The sequence below is a fragment of the Oreochromis niloticus genome, linkage group LG11 (assembly GCF_001858045.2).
Source record: "Oreochromis niloticus isolate F11D_XX linkage group LG11, O_niloticus_UMD_NMBU, whole genome shotgun sequence".
NCBI classification, from domain to species: Eukaryota; Metazoa; Chordata; class Actinopteri; order Cichliformes; family Cichlidae; genus Oreochromis; species Oreochromis niloticus.
The window spans coordinates 22,126,100-22,150,522 of record NC_031976.2 but is presented as its reverse complement, the minus strand read 5'-3'; the positions used below and the strand labels follow the sequence as shown (position 1 = coordinate 22,150,522).

The 24,423-nt window shown below is 40.6% G+C and overlaps 1 protein-coding gene across 2 annotated transcripts in view; it reads right to left on the bottom strand.

The window, feature by feature from the left end:
- The window catches only part of LOC109194485 (zinc finger protein 2), a 37,223-nt gene that overhangs the window by 9,818 nt on the left and 2,982 nt on the right, over nt 1-24,423 (bottom strand). Inside the window, exons 3-4 of one of the 2 annotated variants that reach the window (XM_025911817.1) lie at nt 23,742-24,005; nt 22,611-22,751 (exon numbers count right to left, since the gene is read on the bottom strand). In XM_025911817.1, coding sequence (XP_025767602.1) covers nt 22,611-22,751; nt 23,742-24,005 — 405 coding nt within the window. Of the gene's footprint in view, nt 1-20,601; nt 22,752-23,741; nt 24,006-24,423 lie in introns of those variants that run through there. The other variant, XM_019365059.2, reaches the window with a different exon arrangement.

Here is a 24,423-nt window from a genome sequence, read left to right as displayed (position 1 = left end):
TTAATGTGAACTGAAACCCTCTTTTGACAGGCTTCCGGTACACTTTGTTGGGCTGTACACTCTCCCCCCCCCGTTCCAGCCTGGGCTGTCAAACTGGAGGAAATGGGATCCTCCAGTTTGACCCCCATAGGAGGGTGAGGTCCCCCCACCCCTCAAAACCTCACCCCCATCACCTTTCACACCCCACCTTGCACCCACCACACCCCACCTAACATAAATAAAACCCATCCCCCGTTCCAGCCTGGGCTGTCAAGCTGGAGGAAACGGGATTTAAGGACACAGGCACTAACAGGTGATTTTTTTGTGACGCTGTTGCGTGTGAATAGGTAGGAGCACACTCATCACTACGTGCAGTACCACAGATGCAAACTTGAAGAGATGGGATTTAAGATCAAGATTTGAGGCTTGATAGAACCAAAACACAAAAGCCAAAACATAAAGCAGCTAATAAAAACACGGTTAAAAATCTCAGTTTTTTTGTCATCCAAAACACAGTTTACGTGTGGACGAAAGGCCCAAACCAACAGAAAAAGACAGCAACCCCCCTAAAAAACCCGTGTACGTGTGTACGTAGTGTAAAAGAGTTAGTAGGCTATTTTATTGTATTGCTTCCTGTAATTTATTGCAGTTTACTTTTATTTCTTTAATTGTTTACAAAAGGTTTGTGGTGTGAAATAAACTGTAATGGAGTTTGAAAACAAAATACAGGAGTGCATGTGGTTCGAGGATGTGTTTAAGTTGGGGGAAGGCAAAGAAAATTAGCTTTGTGGTCAGCCGTACCGCAACGGTAATGTTTTTCTAAAATTAGGCTTTTAAAAAACATTTTGAAAATCATTTTTTAATGTGGAATTCAAAAATGCTGTTTTGAAAATAAGGTTTTTAAAAAACATTTTAAATACATGTTTTAATGTGAAATACGAAAATGCTTTTTTAAAATGAGGTTTTTAAAAAACATTTGGAAAATCAGGCTTTTAGCTCTCAGTGAAACTCCTATATTTAATTAAACACAAATAGTTTGTTTTTAATTAAAGAATAAATTGTAAATCGTAATAAATTGCTTGATCACAGCTCTTTTCTGTGTTGCAGACTTTATTTCCAAAATTCCACGACAACATGTGCCCCAGTGTGGTAGTAAAACCAGGGAAAAATGAAACTTGCTCTTGTTAAATACTGTTATAAAATATAATCCAAGTGCCTATTTGCTAAGTATATATTAAAGTAATATTAAAGTGTAATATTAAATGAATTGTCTTTTTTTATCTTAAAGCATTTTGAAAATGAGTTTAATTTGTCATTTGAAAAGGGGTTTTGAAATTAGGTTTTTAAAAACATTTTGAAAATAATTTTTTTTTACTGTGGAAAATGTTTACGTGTATACGTAAAAAAAACTGCTAATGGAGGGGGATTTGAAGCTTGATAGAACCAAAACACAAAAGCCAAAACATAAAGCAGCTAATAAAAACATGGTTAAAAATCTCAGGTTTTTTGTCATCCAAAACACAGTTTACGTGTGGATGAAAGGCCCAAACCGACAGAAAAAGACAGCAAAAAAACAAACCCCGTGTACGTGTGTACGTAGTGTGAAAGAGTTAGCAGGCTATTTTATTGTATTGCTTCCTGTAATTTATTGCAGTTTACTTTTATTTTTTTAATTGTTTACAAAAGGTTTGTGGTGTGAAATAAACTGTAATGGAGTTTGAAAACAAAATACAGGAGTGTGTGTGGTTCGAGGATGTGTTTAAGTTGGGGGAAGGCAAAGAAAATTAGCTTTGTGGTCAGCCGTACCGCAACGGTAATGTTTTTCTAAAATGAGGCTTTTAAAAAACATTTTGAAAATCATTTTTTAATGTGGAATTCAAAAATGCTGTTTTGAAAATAAGGTTTTTAAAAAACATTTTAAATACATGTTTTAATGTGAAATACGAAAATGCTTTTTTAAAATGAGGTTTTTAAAAAAACATTTGGAAAATCAGGCTTTTAGCTCTCAGTGAAACTCCTATATTTAATTAAACACAAATAGTTTGTTTTTAATTAAAGAAAATACACATTCTCCTCTTCAGCATGACCTGCTCTTTGAACTGGTGGCATCGCTCATGTGTCTCCACTTCCCCTGATCTCCTCATTTGTGTATTTAATTCCTCTGTCTTCCTGTGTTCAGTATCACATCGTCTGTGTTACCTTCCCTACCCCTTGTCACAGTTTCCCAGTCAAGTCATAGTAAGTCATATTGTAGCTTCATAGTATAAAGTCACAGTGAGAGTCATAGTTTCCCCGTTTATGTTCAGGTTTTCCCTCAGTTTAGCTTTGTTGTATTTTCGTGAGGGAATTTCGAATACGTCATGTAGTCTTCATAAATTCAATGTAATTAATGCCAGCACTTGCTGTTGTCAACCACATCGCCTAATCCTGGTGTGTCCACGATGGTTAGGCTTAGTTGGACTCCTCCCTCCTTTATTAAAACTTTACTGTATTCCACTTGAACAGTCTTTTTAATCCTGTGGGAGGGGCCAGGGCAGTCCTTAGAGTAGAGGTCAGTCAGGAACAGGGAGTTGATGAGAGTCGATTTCCTGAGACCAGACTCACGTACCTACCTAAAACCATTAATGTGAACTGAAACCCTCTTTTGACAGGCTTCCGGTACACTTTGTTGGGCTGTACACTCTCCCCCCCCCCCCGTTCCAGCCTGGGCTGTCAAACTGGAGGAAATGGGATCCTCCAGTTTGACCCCCATAGGAGGGTGAGGTCCCCCCATCCCTCAAAACCTCACCCCCATCACCTTTCACACCCCACCTTGCACCCACCACACCCCACCTAACATAAATAAAACCCACCCCCCGTTCCAGCCTGGGCTGTCAAGCTGGAGGAAACGGGATTTAAGGACACAGGCACTAACAGGTGATTTTTTTGTGACACTGTTGTGTGTGAATAGGTAGGAGCACACTCATCACTACGTGCAGTACCACAGATGCAAACTTGAAGAGATGGGATTTAAGATCAAGATTTGAGGCTTGATAGAACCAAAACACAAAAGCCAAAACATAAAGCAGCTAATAAAAACACGGTTAAAAATCTCAGTTTTTTTGTCATCCAAAACACAGTTTACGTGTGGACGAAAGGCCCAAACTGACAGAAAAAGACAGCAAAAAAACAAACCCCGTGTACGTGTGTACGTAGTGTGAAAGAGTTAGCAGGCTATTTTATTGTATTGCTTCCTGTAATTTATTGCAGTTTACTTTTATTTTTTTAATTGTTTACAAAAGGTTTGTGGTGTGAAATAAACTGTAATGGAGTTTGAAAACAAAATACAGGAGTGCGTGTGGTTCGAGGATGTGTTTAAGTTGGGGGAAGGCAAAGAAAATTAGCTTTGTGGTCAGCCGTACCGCAACGGTAATGTTTTTCTAAAATGAGGCTTTTAAAAAACATTTTGAAAATCATTTTTTAATGTGGAATTCAAAAATGCTGTTTTGAAAATAAGGTTTTTAAAAAACATTTTAAATACATGTTTTAATGTGAAATACGAAAATGCTTTTTTTAAAATGAGGTTTGTAAAAAACATTTGGAAAATCAGGCTTTTAGCTCTCAGTGAAACTCCTATATTTAAACACAAATAGTTTGTTTTTAATTAAAGAATAAATTGTAAATCGTAATAAATTGCTTGATCACAGCTCTTTTCTGTGTTGCAGACTTTATTTCCAAAATTCCACGACAACACGTGCCCCAGTGTGTCGTGATCGACCCTCATCTTGCTGTGTGTTTTGTCCGTTTGCCAGTGTAAGTTCAGTGAATTTCATTATTTAGCCTGTTGAATATAAAGACAGAAAATAAAAAGAGACACAAATACAAGTTAAAATTTGGAATTTGTTTTATTGATTTGGAATTTGTTTTAAAATTGCTAATCAATTGTATTTAAATAGGGCCCAATAACAAAAGCTGATTGAAAGTGCTTTATATTATAAAGACCGTACAGTGCAAGAGAGAAAACCCCAACAATCTGATGATCCCCTATGAGCAAGCACTTGGCGACAGTGGGCAGGAAAAACCCCCTTTCAATGGGAGGAAACCTGCGGCAGAACCAGGCTCAGGGAGGGGCGGCCATCTGCCGAGACCGGTTGGGGGACTTGAATCCACTTCTTATCAAATTTCTCTCTTGCTACGACATTTGTGATTTTATATATTTGGGTATTTATCTGAAAGAAAAAGACATGAATACTGAGTTGGTGTTCAAAGCCACCATTTCAAGTTGTGCGTTTAAACGGCTTGGTGATGGCTTTGGCCAGTGCAGTGAAAAACCTGACAATGGCAGACGGCGTCTTTTTCGGTTTTGACAGATGTTCAGTCAAGCTAGTTGCAATGAGTTTTACAGCTGTGGATTTCTGTAACTCCAGAGCTACTTGAACACTTTCTACACTCCCAAAGACATCGCGCAGGTCTTTGAGAATGTGCTTTTCAAGATTTTTAAGGGTTTGGGGAGTTATAATAAGTTCTTTATCCTGCAGTTGGTCCCATACTTCTTCCAGAACCCAACTGTGGATGTTCTCTGAGCAGCCACAAGTGCACATGATGTTTAATTTTTTAGCTATACGGCTAAACAATTTGCAAAGGATTACTTTGATATAAGCTTTACGTACAGAAGCGTCTGGCACAGTATGGTCAGGTTTTGGATGGGATGTTGGGACACTTGTCTGTGGTTCTGTCACTGACTGTGTACCGCGTAATGCGAGCATTACGCTCTGACTCTGGCTCTCAGCCTGGGTGAAAAACCACCACCTCATGAGTCCCAAGAAAACTCTGACCTTTCTGTTGATGTATGCTCTTCTGAAACGATCAGGCAAAGTTTCAGGTGCCATGCCGGGTGAAGCATGGTGGTCGAGCATTTCTGTGAGCTAGTTGGTGAACTCCAGACTTTTGCCCATAGAAATGTTTTTAAATAGTTCAAGCTGACAGGTTTCATTTTCACTCACATCTTTTACGGTCTGAAGCAGAAAATCATGAACAACCTGCTCCAGCGATTCACTGCTTTCGTCTTTCCCCGTGTTCTGAAATGTTGCCCTGATGTTTTTGACTGCGCGAAGAATTGTTGCTTTTGCAAACTGCTTCGCAAAGAATGCTTTTATCTTAGCTGAGGTGTTTTTTTGTGGCTGCTCCAATTTATCTTTAAATGATGCAGGAGTGATAACTTCATCACTCTCTGGGGAATTTTGAATCTCTGCCTCGGCTGAACGAGTGAGCTCTTTCGCAAACTGCTTACTCTCTTTGATTGTTGCTGACTTCAACTTGTTGAACTCAGGATCTTCAGTTTGATCCTGAACTGGGAGAAGTTCAGCGACAGCCTTTTGGATGACAAATTCCGTAGTTTTCAGAGTTGCCGTATTTAAGCTGTCCTGGGAGCCTATCATGAGTATCTCATGTTGGCGATCCAGCTGGCTATCTAAAATTTCAGTGTCCACCTCTGAATCAGTGAGGCTAACGGTATCAGAGCTCATGCCGACAGACTTCATCACTGAGATGAAAGCTTTAATCATTCTCCCACCCAAATTGATGATTTTGTTCAGTTGATTTGGAGGAATGATGTGCTGATCTTCTAAAGTTAAGCTTGTTTTACTGTCAGCAGACTGAGCAGATTGAACACTCAGCACAACCTCTTTAGCAAAGAGCTCCTCTAAGTTTTCGGTGCTATCCTCGTGGCCACGATTGTATGTTTTCAAAGCTTCCACCAAAGGCTCGGGAAGTATGTTACCCATGCTGTCCAAAACAGCCTCCTCCGACACTTCAATGTTGGCATTCTGGGAGATCATTTGAAAATGCTTCGATGCTATTTCAATTATCTCTATAATGGCCTCAGCCAGAAGAGTCTTAGTGGCTATGTCAGGGTTTCCTGATTTAATGGAACGCCACCGCTCAGCTGTCATATTTTCAAAAAAGGATTTGATGACAGCATGAACACGAGCTGTTGTCAGTTGCATAATGTTCTCTGTATTTGGGTTTTCCATTTCTAATATTTGTATGTTAGAATGGGTTAAATGACTATCTGTTCGGTTTTGAGTTGATCGCGTCAGAAATGGACCTTCCACGTTGAAAGCGTGTAAAATGCAAGTTCCAACTTTGCTATTTCAGAGACAGTTTCTGGTCCTATTTGTGGGTTTTGGGACTGATGACATCAAACAGAAGTTCAAAGTTTCAAAGGCAAGCCGATTACGTCACAGGAAACGACTGTCCCATCGTCCCCTAAGCGACTGCTTAGCAACCGTTACTATGTACCCTCCGGCAGAGAGTTGTTGACATCGCGATAAAAGTTCCAAGCATTGACTGTAGAAAACATGGACGACGCAACAGCTCCCCAAAAATGAAGCCAAAACGTCTCTATCGCCCCCTGGTGTCTGGCTGCAGTATAGGTCATAAACCCCGCCTCCTCCATGTTAGCGGATGGGACTGGGGTCAGACTAAAATAAATTTATTCTCCTTAAATAATTTTTTTCCAAAGATTCTTTCTTTTGTTGTCAATAGTTCTCATCATGCTGATTGATGTCCAAGGGGTCTCCTTTCCCATAAGTTTGATTCTAATTCCTACAGCGGTGATGTTAAATTGGGGTGAAACGTCATCATAGCAGCTTTGACTGGCAGCTGCAGTCACGGAGAAACTTGCGTATCTGTGTTCGGGCAGATAGAGCGTAGGCTCTGAGAGGAGGGCCAGCGTTTACGCTACGAAAACACGACGGACTGTTTTAACCTGACAGCCTGAGGTGCTCTTCAGTAAACTGGACTACCCGACAGAAGGACCCGAGGCCCCGCTGCACGTTTTCGGTAAGTTAAACGTGTTTGTAAGCTAATCCGTAACTACTGTCCTTAGATCCTGAGACCTAGCTAGCTAAAATGAGCACTCGGCTGTCGGGGTTCGTTTAGCTAATCTGTGCAGGTGAATGAATTTACTAAAGAAATCAAGAGAAACGCCCCGGGCTACTCAGTCACTAATTACTGTTACTGCACTTTTATTACAAGTATTATACTGTAAAGGTAACAGGCTGCACCCTGCTGCGGCTCCTGTGCAGAGCTGATTATTAAATATGTGCAAACAACAGCATGTTTTCAGTCTCTTGCCACATCTGTAAAGACAGTAACATCTTTTTTAAAAGCTTGTACTTCAGTAACTCCTCATTAATCAGGAACTATGGATTAAAGTACTGTAGTGTATTGTAATACTGAAAAAAATGTAAGAGAAGAACTTCAGATCCTGAGTGTGTGAGGACAGAAGAATCAGCTTTATTTCAATTTTGAGGGATAAAATTTATATCTGAGTTTGATGATTCTGTTGTCTTTGTGATTACAGGAGCTGCCCTCAGATTCACACCTCAGCACCACCCAGTGACAGCAGACAGATCATCCAACATGTTCACATGTTAACTGCAAAATGAACTGATGAAAACAGTACAAAGGTTAAAGTACCACATGTGCTGTCAGTGAAAGCTGCAGCTGTTTTGTTGTTAAAGTTAAAGACAAAAAAACAAAAGGTTTAATCACTCATGTAACTGTGTCACTATATATCAGCATTAACAGGACCTGAGTTTGTATCTCAGACCTGCACAGCTTCCGTTTTAAACACTTGATGTACTCACCTGCATGAAGAGCATATGAGATTTTCTCTGACACAATTAAATAAAACCTGATGAAGGTCAAAGGTCATCACTTGTATGTTGAACTACAAACTTGTCATCTGGAATTCTTTCAGTTTTTTGCAGATAGTGTGTTATTTACCATAAAGTGATGCAGAGTTATTCATACCAGAGTAACCAGAGAGGATCATATATTTTTAAATATATAACTTACAGGACTGAATATAATATCTTTATGTAAAAGTCTGGAGCCTCTGGGGAGTATCCGAGTATTTATAACATTACACAAACCAAAGGTCTCCATCACAGTGTTGATGAAATGCTGGGTGTATCCATCTCCTGGGGCGGGCCTACAGAGGAGTGCTGAAGATTTCCCTGTGAGAAAAACTCATTTTAACGGCGTTAGTAACGGAGTCTTCCTCAGCACGTCCTCCATTTAAACGGGATCCTTTTGAGCTTTTTCACGACATCACGTTAAACTTCAAATGTCCTCGTATAGTGTCAGTGCGCTCTGCTGTTCATTGTTGTTGGAATTTAAATGGTACAGACTGCACTCGGATACTAAACAGCATCTATTTGTCACCCATTCAAAAACTGATCCCAGCATAACTGATATTATTTTTTAAATTTTTTTTAATTCTTTACTGGGGGAAAGAAAAACAGCTGAGAAGAGGGACGGGGGAAAAGGGCAAAAAACAAAAACCAACAGAATAAGTAGACAAAAAATACATATCGATCACCTGGATCACCTGTTGAGAAAGAATCTAATTTCCTTTCTAACAATATGCTCCATGTTTAATTTATGGAAAACTATTAGATTTCTCACAATGTATGACCTGTTTTTGTTCAAAATTAGTCAGTGGTAGTGGCAGCACACCACAGAAGTATGTTTCAGCCAATAGTTTTGGTTCTGACAGGTTTACTTTTGGGTTCATTCTCACTGATATCAGGCAGCTGTTGTGAGCAAAAAAGCTGAAACAAACCACTCTACACTCCCTGTACATAAACACTTAGTGCCCAATAACAATTTCAGAAGTAGCTGGTTTTCAGTTTGTTTCCAGATGGTATTGCATAGCTAGTGATGGGTCCAGCAACACTGATGCACCGACGCTTGTATCAAGCTCACCTAGCGATGCCTGTATCGGTGCGTGCGTCGCTTTAAGAAAAAGTCACGTGATCGATACAGCTGCTGTATCGCTCATTGCCAACGCGCCAAACTGTGTTTAAAAGGTACCGCATCCGTGTCTGCCAACGGAACGAGTCGCCACCAAAAAACACACAAAATTACTCTCGCAAAGATAAAAAAAAAATTAAAAAATACACATCTCCAAAAACAAAACGGAGCCCGAAAGAAAAAGAAATGTTTCTGCTGTGTGGGATCATTTTGATCTTTTCACTGCAAGGTAACTGTTTGTCTGTCTTTGTTTCAGTGTAATCTATCAGAACAGGAAAAACAGCAATGTGACTTGCAGTGTAAATTATTTATTTCATTTTATGCAGGTTAAATGTCGCATCTGCTCTGCGTTTCTTACACAAACAAAAGCACCTCCTCAGTGTTTAGGCATTACAGAGCCAAACATGAAAATGAGGAGACAAACACACCGAGAATGAACACAGGTAGGCCTATATAGACACTGAATGGCTTTATCATCATTTTTTTTTATTAATATGTGTTTTATTATTTTCAAATCAAGCAAGAGTGTTCTGGACCAGGCAGGCCTGAATTTTATTATAAAGGACTGCCAACCCCTTAGTATTGTGGAGAGTGTCGGAGAGAAACATTCCAAGATCAGAGGATCCTTTAAGGTACTGGGGGATGAGGAAGACATCTTATCTGAACCTTTTCCACCTGGCTTTACAGTTTTTGTGTACCCCAGCTTCATCTGTGCCTGTGAGTTTTCCAAAGCTGGGGAAATGGTGTAAAAAAAAAAAAAAAAAACGCAATAGACTGAATGCAAAAACATTGGATAAACCTATTTTTCTGAATAGAATTTTATAATAAACTCTGAGTCAAATGGGTAATATTACATTCACAATACTTTCATTTTAATTTTCACTTAATGTCATTCACAATATATTTTAAAGATGTCTACAATATTTGCAATATAAAAGATATAAAATGATTCCATGGAAAATACAATACCTTACAGTGTATACAAGTATGACTAGATCATTGAATCAGTGTCTCTTGTGAGTCTCAAGTAAGTTGCCTGCAATGATATTTAAGGTCCAGCAGGTGTCAGTATGGAGCAAAACAGCAACACTGTGTCGACACAGTGTCGATGCAGTTTGGGGAATATGCTGAAACGCTTCACAAGGCCTCATCTACCCATCACTAGCTGAAACGCTTCACGAGGCCTCATCTACCCATCACTATGCATAGCGGAACTTTTACTTTTCTACTTTTATATTGTCATCTCCAACATAACTAGCTGAAATGCAGTTCCAAACCACGACAGAGCTTCCACTCACTGTTGTAGCTCTCTACCGACCTCCTACATCAGGTGTGTCCAACTCCAGGCCTCGAGGGCCGGTGTCCTGCAGGTTTTAGATGTGTTCTTGATCCAACACAGCTGATTTAAATGGCTAAATTACCTCCTCAACACGTCTTGAAGTTCTCCAGAAGCCTGGTAATGAACTAATCATTTGATTCAGGTGTGCTGACCCAGGGTGATATCTAAAACCTGCAGGACACCGGCCCTCGAGGCCTGGAGTTGGACACCCCTGTCCTACATGTATACTAATATTGACATGAATCAAAAAATTTCAACAATGAATGCATCACTGCATCAAAACTGTTTCCACTGATTTTCAGGCCGCTTCTTCTGTAGTTTGACATACCTCAGTGTTTTCATCCTGTTTCACTTGCTTGACAATGGCTTCTCAGCAGCCACTGAGACCATTTCTGATGAGGATTCAGTGAACAGTAGGTTCAACTGAAGATCCAGATGCATTTCTCAGGCTCTGTGTCAGGTCTTTGTTTTAAGAACATAACTTTCAGACACCATTCATCTGCTCTAGAAAGTTTTTTAGGCCTGTCACTTTTGCTTTTGTCCTCAATATTTTTAAGGACACAGTGCACACCTTGCTAAGAAATGCAATGTTTTCATCTGATAGTCCTTTGGGAATCACCTTGTTGATAAAAAAAAGTTCTGTTTTTACAACAGGTTGATAATAACAGCAATAACAAAGCAATTTAAAAGTATTTCTTTGCTAAATTGTTTGTTTAATTGTTTGAAGGCTAAAAATCATAAGTCAGTGTTAAATGGTTTAACAAAAAAAATCCTCTGAAAATGATCAGGTACAAAAACTGAAAATGACTCAAAGATCAACCAACGAAAAACACTGAAAGACCTTTGCTCAAGACCAATTCAAAATTAAAATTAAAAAAAAAGGAAAGGAAAGGAAATAAGTGGTGGTTCAGTACAGTGTGCAAGATCAAATCCAGTTAAAATGCATACGGGACCTTTGAAGCAGTCTTCTATAACCTTGTCATGGCTGCACTGTGACCCAGTTCCTCCACACATCCATGACTTTGTGGAGGTATGTTGGGGGGCTTTAGCGCTGGTAACCCAAGTGTAAAGAAGTTGGCAGGTCAGTGAAAAATCTTTCTTTTAAAAACAAAATTCCTCCTTTATTAAAGTCATACCCACATAGAGGACCACACCCAGACCTGATGTGTGGCCACGACTGTTATTTTGGTATGTGTGTCTCTGAGCACGCACACACATTCACACAGGTAATTGGAGGGTTCCTGTTTTCTGGTACATTTAAAGGTAAATGTTGGACATGTAAAAGGTAGTGGAAAAGCAGTGACTGGAAACCAGTATAAGGTCTTAAAGCTTTTTACTTTAAAACGCCAGTGATGGGAAATCCAGTTTTTGCTTTCACTGTAACTGTCATCTTTCGCTCCCTGCCTAATGTGATGGTTGGGCTGTATATGTGTGTCTAAGTGTAAACGAGTGAAATATAGGCATTAACTTGACATTAAGAGGCGGAACTATCAAAAGATAACTTCTAAACTAACTCTCATAAACATATCTACTTCAACTCTCACATATTCATGCACAGATGGACAGATAGCAGCCCTGGCACTGGCAGGAAAGTGACGGGGTAAAAAAACAACGAGATTAGCTGAGCTGGGCCAGCCGGCTGCTGGCTCAGCACGGCTGCAGGTGTGGCATGACCTGACCCAGACTGGTCAGCCAAGTAGTTCTGCTACAGCTGTAAAAATACACACAGAGACACGTACAGTATGCACGTGCACACGTACACACACATATCGAGGACTCACACATAACTTGTTAGATTCATGGACGCTGCCTTTTAACTATTCTTTCAAGACTTGACAGTTACAGCATTTGTTCCCTGACCTCCTGACCCCAACGTTAACCTTCTTCACTGTGTGTTTAACTTTCAGCCTTTATGAGAAACCTAACCCTAAAATGAAGCACTTAGCTAAAATAGCTCCCGAAAGAAAAAACAGAAGATTTCGAGTTCCTGGGAGAGTGGTCGGTGCAGATTTAAACTGATCTTAGACTTTATTCACACTAATGCCATAAAAATCAGGAATTTCGATTTGACTTGAAGTTGACTGCTCTGAGGCTTGGCATATTTGAGAGCTAACTATTTGAGGAGGAAAACTATTTGGGACTACTGGAAAGAAGGAATGGTGGTTTATTCAAATGATTAACATTTCACACCTAATTTGGTAGAAATAATCCGACCAGATCTACTGTGCGTAACTTGATAAGCATGCTATAAAAGTACAGCTGTGGGAAAACGCACAAAGAAACCCCCCCAAAATAAAGAGATTCTGTGAGCTAGGCTAGCTAGTGTTAGTGAAAACTAATCACAGAGAAGGACTTATTGGTGGCCACATTCAAGGCAAACGTAGGACAGAAATGCTTGGACTTCCTCCAGTAAGTCCTCCAACTAAAAAATCATATCAGCTATCATCTGCTATCATCTGACACGACCCATGAAACAACACAGAGCAGCGTTTCCGCAAAACACAGTCTGCATTAGGAGCAACATGATGCGTAGTATCTCACCTGCTGTTACATGATCTGTTGTTTTCATGCTTTCAATCATTGACTTCAGCGTTCACCATCTTATTTTTTTTTCCAGAAAAGTTGGGTTGCTGACAACAGAATGCAATCATTTGTAAATCTCAAAAATCCACATTTTATTTACAAGAGAACAGAACAGATATCAAATATTCAAAATGAGAAAATATTTCATTCGAGGAAAAACGAGACCAGCTCTGTGCCTGAACTCTTACTTTGAAGTCTTGATGTCTAGTAGCTGCAGTATGGAGTTTAGCATTGTCTTGCTGAAATATGCAAAGCCTTCCCTCAAAAAGAAACCGTTATATAGCTTTAAGCACTGATGTTATCTTTTCAGATGTGCAAGCTGCCAATGCAATAGATACTCATCCAACCCAATACCATCAGAGATGACATGTTTGATGGTCCCTCTCAACGTCAGATTTCACATTTGGATTTGTCTGATCACAGAACAGACAGAATGCTTTAATGCAATGCTGCCTGAGGCATCACAGGGGTCCTGTTACTGATTTTCAGCCTTGTCCCTTGCACACAGAGATTTCTTCAGATTCTGGAGACACTGCACTCTCATAGAGTAACAACTTATCAATAAAAAGATAGAAGCATTCTCTGCTTTATTATCTGTTGGACTCTAAATGGGAGAATGAATCACCAAATGAACATCTTGTTATGTTAAAAAAAAAGAACTGAAACTGGGAATCGAGGTCATAAACTTCTTTTAAAAACTTTAGTGAGGTATTAAATTCAGTGAGGAGTAGGGTAGTTTATTCATAGAGTTCAACACAATCTTACTTCTTTTTGCAGTCAGTCAATGAGGCCAAGGATTCAATTTGCTGAGGCTCCTCATGTCTATTCACTGAGGGGAATCTCCAAACTCCAAAATCACAGTGTAGCATGAGCACACTCATCCTTCTCTAAGTATAGGACAATAGTCTTACAGTATGCTGGAGGTGAACTGAATGAAGTCTTTGTAGAGGTGAAGAATGTAATAAATCTGATTACAGACTCTTAATGGTGAACTCCAGATACACTGCAGGACACAGAGGAGATGGGAGATAGCATCTGAAGACAGATAGAGAGAGGGAGGGTGAACTTTATAGAGACAGGAAGGACAGTCGGTCACATTTTGCTGCAAAAAACTGACACTGCAGGCTTATTATGTGCTTGTGCATCCATTTTCCCCATCAATAAAGGAAAGCTAAATAGGCACGGAGACAGTAAAGCAGTCATTAAGCTCACCCACCATATGTAAACATCAAGATTTTGCCTTGTATCCTTTTTATGCCTTAATCCCACCTTAGTTTCATCAGTACACAAAACAGAATGAACCAGCTCCAGTTATTTGCTTATTAATAAAGAGTCATTTAAGCCTTGAGTTGGTACTCTTGCTTTATTTTTTTATCCTTATTTGGCATTTAAGAATTCCTTCAGGGCATTCGCCTCTTTCTCTTGTGATCTCTTTTCGTGGGGGCACAGTGCACGCAAAGCAAACTGAAAATGTAAGTCAAAGCAGCTCAAATACTCCTGACTCCAGTTATCTTTGTTAATGTGATTAGCCCAAGGATTCACGCACTTTCCCCAGCTTAGACTGTTAGTGTTTAAATGATTAAAAAAAGTGCAGTAAAAAAAAAGTGTGACATTTAAAAACAGATCATGTTTCAGCCTTTAAGCAACCCGTATGTGAATAGAACCCATATGGCCTATCCTCTGGTCTTCTGTCCCCTGTTACACCGCAACATATAGATCCATCTATCCATACATCCATCCATTCATTCATCCACACATCCATGCATTCATCCATACATCTGAGTTTTTTTTTGTGTCCAGTGCAAAAGAGATGGAGGTGGGGGTGTGAAGGCAGGCGTCCAGAGGGACCATCAGGCATCACAGCTGCTGCAACTGTTAAATCGACATGACTCACTCCTTGTTTTTAGGATCAGCGCTCAGTAAAGTCTCACACATGCATTAATATGCAAAACAACATGCACACGAAAGTGCACAACATGTAAGCTGAAAAAAAACATATTTCAACCATAATGCTTTTTATGATTGAACTTGTATTTATTATTAATTTTAATTATTAGAGCAGGAAAACCTCATTTCAGTCTATTAACATCCATGTTTATCCACTTCTTCCCCCCACAGCTATCTCTCCCTTTCTCACTCTCTCCATCTCTTTCCTCGCTCGAGCACACTTGGGAACAGCGAGTCATAGCTGGACGCAGCGTAATGCTGGGTGAGGTGCGCTGTGGTGTCATTTGATTGGTTGCAGAGCACTATGAGTTGAGAAGCAGGGTTGGAGGAAACACACCTTGTGAAAACTTATTGGCTGCCGCATGTGCACGCACACACACATAAAGCATGTGTGTACATGAAAAAGTCCCAGAGCTGCTACTTGGAAATTGGTGCATGACTGAAAGAGCAAAAATAGTGCAACTGCTTTCCTCGTGGGAACAAATTAAAGGTGGAGTAATCCATTTTGGAAAAAAGACTGTCGATACTTGAACACGGTGACTAAACAAATATGCCACTCCTGTCGGGGCACTTCACAAACAAGGCAACGACACAATGTAACAGTTACAGGCACACTAACGCACTTTTGTTTTAAAGTGTTTAGAAAGTTTGCTACACTTGCATTTAGTGTACAACGTGCTACTTTTAGCTCTAAAACAGAGGCTTTTGGAGACTCTGCTGACCCAGTTTTACTCTGAAAGGCCCAGACGTGTGGTTTAGTCAAGACTGGCAGAAATTGAGACGTTTGGAAGCGCTGACACATACGTCTGCACTTGTTTCCTCGTTTGGTCTTAGCAGTCACAAAAATTAAGCCAAATTATTATACTTAGGCTCCCAGATTTCATCATTCTTGTCTGGTTACTCCATTTACACTGCTTCGTCTGATTATGTACCAATCTGAACATGCCACAGAATTCCCAACAATTCCCAGTCTATGCGTTCTGCCTCTATGACTGCCTTCATGTACTACTTTAATTAAGAGTTCCACTTGATCACAAAGAAATTCACGATCTTCTTCCAATTCTTTCTCCCTCATAGTTTGTTCTTCAAGAAGCCAAGCCAACACTTTTATAACGGCATTAATACATAGTAAATAGTAAATGCAGTGTGTGTAGTGGTATGTTAGTCATTATAGAATACATTTTGACGTTCAAAAGTCTTGAGATGCCCCTCATTTCTTTGACTTTTGCTAGAAAAATGGAAACAGGTGTAGTGATTTACTGAACATGTGCAAACATACATGGTGTGCAGCATATAAAGGAAAAATATTTGGTATAATCACCTTTCTCCAAAAGTTGAATCTGTTCATCTGGACGTAGCGTTTTGTGGGAGAAACGTTTCGTCACTCATCCAAGTGACTTCTTCAGTCTCAGCTGACTGCAGGTTTCCCCAAACCTTATAAACAGTACATGTGCATAATGACTGAAACCAGCCCACTGAAGGAACAATGGGCTGTGAGGTCAGTTCCTTAATCATAATTATGCAAATTCCCATGACCATTGATCAACAATCACTGACCAAAACCCACTGATCAAAGAACACTGATCAATGGCCATGAGTACCATTCACAGAGAGTTGGGGAATGGCTGCAATCACAGCGTTGTAAGATGGCGAAAGATGTACCTCATACCACAGGCTGTACCCAGGGGAGTCTACACCAAGTCTGTATGGTTTACCGAAAATACATAAGCAGGGTGCACCTTTAAGACCTATTGTCTGCATGATCAACTCGGTCACCTATAACATCTCCAAGTTTCTGGCTTCGATCCTCAACCTGCTGGTGGGCAGCTCTGAACACCACATCCAGAACACCCTGGATTTTGTTGAGAAGGTGAGAGATGTCATTATGGAGGCAGATGAAACCATGGTCTCGTACGACGTTACAACTCTCTTCACTTGCATCCCAGTCACGGAAGCGTTGGAGGTAGTCCGTAAGAGATTACAGGATGACACCAACCTCAGCAACAGGACCACTCTCAGCATTGACCAAGTGTGTTTGCTTTTGGAACTGTGTCTTCATTCCACCTACTTCACATACAAGGGTCAGTTCTACAGGCAGAAACATGGGTGTGCCATGGGCTCCCCAGTTTCACCCATCGTGGCCAATTTGTACATGGAAGAAGTGGAAAAGACGGCTTTGCTATCCTACCCTGGAACACCACCAAGCCATTGGTTCAGATATGTGGATGACACCTGGGTGAAAATCAAATCTCAGGACGTACTACATTTCACGGATCACATTAACTCGGTGGACCGACACATCAAATTCACCAGGGAGGATATGAAAAGTGGCAGGTTAGCCTTCTTAGACTGTGAGATTTCCATCAGTAATGGGGGAGATCTAAAGGCTGACGTGTACCGTAAACCTACACATACGGATCAGTATCTAAGGTTTGACTCTCATCATCCACTGGAGCACAAACTGGGTGTCATCAGGACGCTACAACACAGAGCGAACACCATCCCCACTGACACAGCGGCCAGGGAGGCAGAAGGACAGCACATCAAGAAGGCCCTGAGTAAATGTGGTTATCCCAGCTGAACTTTTGTCAAAGCGGGAAAGACACCTAAAGAAAGCTCCAGCCGATCCAGGAGAGAAGGACAACCGCTGCCCAGGCGAAAACCTGTAGTGATCCCATATGTGTCAGGAGTATCGGAACAGTTGAGACGCATTTTTTCTAAACACCGGGTCTCTGTGGCTTTTAAACCCCAAAACACGCTGCGCCAAAAACTGGTCCACCCCAAGGATCGGGTCCCCCGACACAAACAGAGTAACATAGTGTACGCTGTTAAGTGCCAGGAGGATTGCCAGGATTTATACATCGGGGAAACCAAACAACCTCTAGCGAAGCGGATGGCACAACACAGAAGAGCTACCTCATCAGGCCAGGACTCTGCAGTCTATTTACACCTACAGGCCAGTGGACGCTCTTTCAATGATGAGGATGTACACATCCTGGACAGGGAGGAACGCTGGTTTGAGCGCGGAGTCAAGGAGGCCATTTACGTGAAGAAGGAAAGACCATCTCTGAATCGAGGAGGGGGCCTAAGGGTACATCTTTCGCCATCTTACAACGGTGTGATTGCAGCCATTCCCCAACTCTCTGTGAATGGTACTCATGGCCATTGATCAGTGTTCTTTGATCAGTGTTCTCTGATCAGTGGGTTTTGGTCAGTGATTGTTGATCAATGGTCATGGGAATTTGCATAATTATGATTAAGGAACTGACCTCACAGCCCATTGTTCCTTCAGTGGGCTGGTTTCAGTCATTATGCAAATGTACTGTTTATAAAGTTTGGGGAAACCTGCAGTCAGCTGAGACTGAAGAAGTCACTTGGATGAGTGACGAAACGTTTCTCCCACAAAACGCTACGTCCAGATGAACAGATTCAACTTTTGGAGATTTACTTTCCTGGATGATTGAGAATGCATCAAGACATAAGTATTGTTCTAAAATTAATATTTCACCAACCTCATGCACCGTTTTTCCTTTTGGCTTTACCCACTTCTCATATAACTCTCTCAATCTTGCATATAGTTCTTTTGGATTCTCATCAGGTTTTACCTCCAGTGAACGGAATCTCAGTCTATATGTCTCAGGATTAGTGTCATATTTTCGAAGAATAGCTGCTTTAACTTTGTCATAGTCTAGAGAGTCATCCATATCCATATGAATATACACACCTCTTGCTTTGCCAGTGAGTAAAGGAATCAGATGAAAAACCCAGTCCATTTTTTGCCACCGGCAAACTACAGCCATGCGTTCAAATGTTGTTAAAAAATGTTCAATATCATCCTCCTCTGTCAATTTTTCCAGCCTGGGTTCATAAAAGCGAGGCTGACCTGATTGAGGATGTATTTGCTCATTACTGGAGCCAGCACAGGGAGGATCCTCCTCTTCAAAGGACTCTGGTTGTTCAGGTTCCTCCATTTGAGGCTCAGAGATCTCCATTTGAGGCTCAGGGACCGGGGAGGTACGAGCTTGCACTTCTACCTGCAACAGCTGAAACTGATGTTGTAGTGCTCTAAAGCGCTGTTCCTGGCGTGTAAACTCCTCCCTTCTTCTTGCTTCCTGGGCCTCCTGCTGACCCATATGAGAACGAAGGATGGAAATCAGTTCTGACATTGTCGGCTCCTTACTTTGGCTCTCAGTGCTATCCACCCCTCCAGAGGCTCCATTTTCCTCTCCTCCTTCTTCTTGCTCTACCACTCCAACCGGCTGGTTTAGACAATCTCCTTTTGCTCCTCTGCCACTCCTTCCCATTCTGTGCATGGCTTGATAAGTGAAGAGGGGAAAAAAGAGAAAAAAAAATCCTGTGCCTTCAACTGCTGATCCCACTCCTGACACCACTTGTGATGGACCGAGCAGTGAAGGAAACTTAGGCACAGGTTAAAGTCCAAAAAAATGTTTTTTTATTTAACCCAAAAAACATAAGTGGTTAAATTATGCAAAAAGAATCAAAATCTTGGGCCCATAAAAGAGGTCAAAGTAACAGAACTCTACTCAAAGTTGACACCACTACTGTTAACTCAAACAAACTGACCTAACTTAACGAGACAAAAGGGAAACTTAAATAGTGGCTGATGTAGGAATGTTTAGCTTATTTTAGAGTTTAGACATGTAGGAATGTTTAGTTTGTTTTAGAGTTTAGAAATGTGTTAAGATAGAATGTAGAATTATGGTAGAGACACTGACACTGCCCTGGATATAAATAAAGGCCTGACTGTGTCATGAACTTAGGAGTAGATCTTAGGAGACCCTCCCCAGTTGAACTGTGAAAGTAAGACAAAGAGGAGTTAATGCTGAGTGGAAATTCCCCAGAGGATACCTGTGTGGGGGTCTCAACATTTAACTTGGTAACTGTGGTCTGGAGGGGAGATGGTATTTATGGCCCCTAGGAAGAGACACATACCCACAGTGTTTTAACTGATACACTCACACATCCACATGCACACTCACTCACGTGCACGCACATACCAGGTATGCACACACAGTCACTCACGAGCACTCACATAGACACGCGGGTACGCGCACACACAGGCACTCATGTGCTCGTGCACATAGACACAGACACAGAGTTTGCAGCACACATGGGGATTTATGATGGGGTCGCTCCTATAAAGCTGGCTGGAACTAACAAAGGGGTGAAGATCTTTACAGAGGGACACCGGCCTCGTCTTCCCTTCTAGAAGTGCATGCTTAAATGAAGATGAATGAAGATGAATAAAGATGAATAAAGGTTTTGTAAAAATAACTACTGAGTTCCGGTGCCGTTTTTCTGGATCCCTTGACGAATCAAAGAACCGGGGCGAAACTGATTTCGTAACACTGATCAGCCCACAAAAATTACAAAGGGGTAAAACACACAAAACCTAACTGAAACTAACATAATGAACTCCAATTCCCCCCCATGGTCCCGAGTTATGGCATGAACCAATTTGCAGTTTTCCTTTAAAGCTCACTCCGCCCCTTTTCCACCTCTTGGCTCCTTAATCAAGGGACTGGAACAGCTGCAACTAAGGTAACTCAGAAAACAAAAAATTAATCATACATAACAGTGTAAACTAAAATGTGCGCACTTATTTTAGAATGCAGTGTTATGGATATGTGAATTAATTCTAAACCAAAACCAGTTATTTATTGTCCTGTAAATTAATTCCTATATTTAAAGAAAGACAAATGTGAATGCAATGTTACTTATAAGCCTCTACACTAACATGGTGGGTATTACCACTGTGTGGCTATAAGTGCAGTCATCACAAGATGTATTGTTAGCTGACAGTGACGAGGAGTGGTATAATTTTTCAAATCATTATGTTGCACCCCACCTGTTACACTGCGTCTAAACTATGAAATTACTTTCGTGTCATAAATTGCACACAAGAAAAAAAAAACATAATTTGAGCCAATAAATTTATTTCACAGGGGCAATTAACTCGCACAAACCACCAGAAACAAGCTGTTGGCCTCACAGCTTAACCAGCTCCAGTCATTGTTAATGGGAGACGTACACATGGACCTAGATGACTACACATGAAAGAAGAACAGCTTTCAGTGACAACAACCAACTGCAGCCACAAGATGGCGATAATATCAAGAGATTAAATATCAAATGAAGGTGAGAAGCTTTATGACAGCGCTGTCTGATATTAAAGGAGAGACATCACTTTACTTTCATACAATTATCTTCATCAGTATTTTTTTTATTTGACAAGGCAAGCTTGTTCTGATGGAATGCCACTGTCAGAAACAATGAAAAACCTGTGTAAAAATAAGGCAGAACACTCTGTTATGCTGCTTTCACACATTTGAGATTACATCTTTGTAACAAAAAAAATCTTAAAATCTTAATAAACCTTAAAAAAACACATGAACAACGCTTAAATCAATAAAATGAAACAATGAACCAGCAGAACAGGAGCACACTGAACTTTAACCTTGGTGAAATGTAAAATAAGACTTTCCCTGTTACAATTAACAGAATAAGGTAATAAACTGAACAAACAGTGCTGAGATTTCTTTACTGTTCTGGGTCTAAAATACTGACTTTAATATGGATCATCTTTTCACTCAGGTGTTCAGCGATGACTCACAGTTTTCCCACATTTTATAAGTATGAACATTTTAACCAGTATGAATTCTCATGTGATTCTTTAATTGTATCGTCTGCACAAATCTTTTCCCACAGGTGATACAAGAATACGGTTTCTCACCTGCGTGAATTCTAGTGTGTCTTTTGAACACTGATGAGACAGCAAAGCTTTTCCCACAGGTGCTACAGGAATACGGCTTCTCACCTGTGTGAATTCTCATGTGTGTTTTTAAGTCTGTCCTCTGCACAAATCTTTTCCCACAGGTGCTACAAGAATACAGTTTCTCACCTGTGTGAATTCTAGTGTGTCTTTTGAACGCTGATGAGACAGCAAAGCTTTTCCCACAGGTGCTACAGGAATACGGCTTCTCACCTGTGTGAATTCTCATGTGTGTTTTTAACTGTGTCCTCTGCACAAATCCTTTCCCACAGGTGCTACAAGAATACGGCTTCTCACCTGTGTGAATTCTAGTGTGTTTTTCTAAGTCTGTCTTCTGCACAAATCCTTTCCCACAGGTGCTACAAGAATACGGCTTCTCACCTGTGTGAATTCTCATGTGTTTTTCTAAGTGTGTCCTAAGGGCAAATCTTTTCCCACAGGTGCTACAAGAATACGGCTTCTCACCTGTGTGAATTCTAGTGTGTCTTTGGAACGTTGATGAGTCAGCAAATCTTTTCCCACAGGTGCTACAGGAATACGGCTTCTCACCTGTGTGAATTCTCATGTGTCTTTCTAACTGTGTCCTCTGCACAAATCTTTTCCCACAGGTGCTACAAGAATACGGCTTCTCACCTGTGTGAATTCTAGTGTGTCTTTGGAACGCTGATGAGTCAGCAAATCTTTTCCCACAGGTACTACAAGAATATGGTTTCTCACCTGTGTGAATTCTCGTGTGTGTTTTGAATGTTGATGAGGTAGTAAATGTTTTTCCACAAGTGCTACAGGAATATGTTTTCTCTCTTGTTTGAATTCTTAGATGTGTAGTCATTTTGTATTTATTCTGCAAACTTTTTTCACATACGTCATATTGTACAGACTTATTCTTTGCGTCAGTTCTACTTTGACTCACTGACACAGGAGTGTTGTCTACTCTCTGACTGTGACTTCTCTTTCTGTGACGTCCCTTCTTCAGCTCTGCATTTCTAATAGATCCTGAGTCCACATGCTGATTTTCTTCATGATCTCGGCTCTGTGCTTCAGGAGAGCTGTGAGAAAGGAGCTGCTCACTGTTTGGTTCTGATTCACTGTGTGCACTTTCCTCACAAGCGGATGTCACCATGAAGGCATCAGTCTCCTGCTTCAGTCCAAGCTGCTCTCCCTCCTGACTGCTGCAGAGTTGCTCCTGTTCCTCTTTAATCTGTGGAGGCTCTGGGTCCTCCTGGTCCACACTGGAGTTCCTCTCCTGGTTACAGACCTCCTGGTCGGTAAAAACCTCCTCTTCCTCAAAAGCATGCTGCTGTTGGACATCTGAAGGCACAAAGGGGAAAAATGATGGCAAAAAAAAAATTGAGAAAATATTTAGTGGCCTGAACTATTAGCAGGTCTCTACATAGTGAGCATGTTGCTCACATATACCACTGAAATATAAAGTGTACAAAGGTGACAAATAATTCAGGCACTGATGCAAATGTTTAGCTCTGACACTCTTATTAGCAAAGTTCAAGGTTCAGCTTCATATGTGAATATCTGTGATGTATGAAATAAATAGATGTTGCTGTTTTTTGTTAAATAAATGTGGATGTCTGGATTTGCTACAGTAATAAGAAGGCATGCTGGGGCAGAGCTCTATTACATAGTGGTAAATGTTTTGGCTGTGCTTGAAATGCCATGAAAACTTTCTTCTTGTCTAATAAATTTCAGTTTAGAAACTCTGAATTCATATTTTCCAAAACAGAATAGAAATATTTATTCATACTTACTCAAACCTGTAAACTGTTCAAATCTAACCATTTCCATGCTGCAGAGGAAACGTAATTCTTTAACTTAAACTGATAACAGAACAAAATGAAACTTGTGTTGTTGGCTTTGTGTCTCTGTGTAGATTTTGTCTGAGCAGTGGGTGGAAATTTAAAACTCTGTTTCAGATCTTTCATTCTGCTGAATTTTTATGCACTAATTTTCACCTTTTCGCATGAATTAATGGTGGAAATGTGTTTATGTAAATGAAAACAGAAAATCAGGCTGAAGAGATTGATTTACGCTGTTTTTTACTTTTGGACCTTCAATTCTTCCTGTGCCTCTGAAAATAAATGCAACCAACTAACTTCACCCAGCTGTCTGTATGTCTCTGGAGGGTGAACAAGGGGAGAACATGCAAACTCCACACAGAAAGGCCCAGACACATGGTGGAGTCAAACTCAGGATCTTGTTGCTGTGAGCCAACAGCGCTAACCACTGTTCCACTGTGACACCCATGAGTCATATTTACTGTTAGTAAAACATCACAGTTTTACATACCTATTCTGTGTAACTTTATCACAGGTTTCCAGATGGTCTTTAGCAGTCTGAGCTGCTCTTCATCAGTCCAGATGATAATGCCTTCAGACTCCTGCTTCAGTCCAAGCTGCTCTCCCTCCTGACTGCTGCAGAGTTGCTCCTGTTCCTCTTTAATCTGTGGAGGCTCTGGGTCCTCCTGGTCCACACTGGAGTTCCTCTCCTGGTTACAGACCTGCTGCTCACCCAGACCCTCCTCTTCCTCACAGTCATGTTGTTGTGGGAGGTCTTGAGGAACAAAAAAACACAAGAACAATAATCACAAATGTGTTGATACAAAAACTATTTTTTAAAAGCATGAATCAAAACCTGAATAAATGGTGATCAGCCTGTCATATGACCCATTATGAGCCACAGACACACACACAACAGCTCAGGGAAATAGTTGTATACACCCACAGCTACATGCTAACATGTTAGCATTGAAGCTCCTCACTGTGAGCAAAGACACAAAGTTCACCAAACTAAACTGCAGGGTGACACCAAGAAAACATCACTGTGTGAAATCCTTCTTTAAATGAGGCTTCACTTCAACTTCAGAGAAGTCTGTGAACAACTTGTTAAATGTGTTTTCTGCTGACATCTAACTAGATCTTTACTGCACAGTCTCAGTGTTTACAGAGGATCTAAAACACTGACGCCTGAT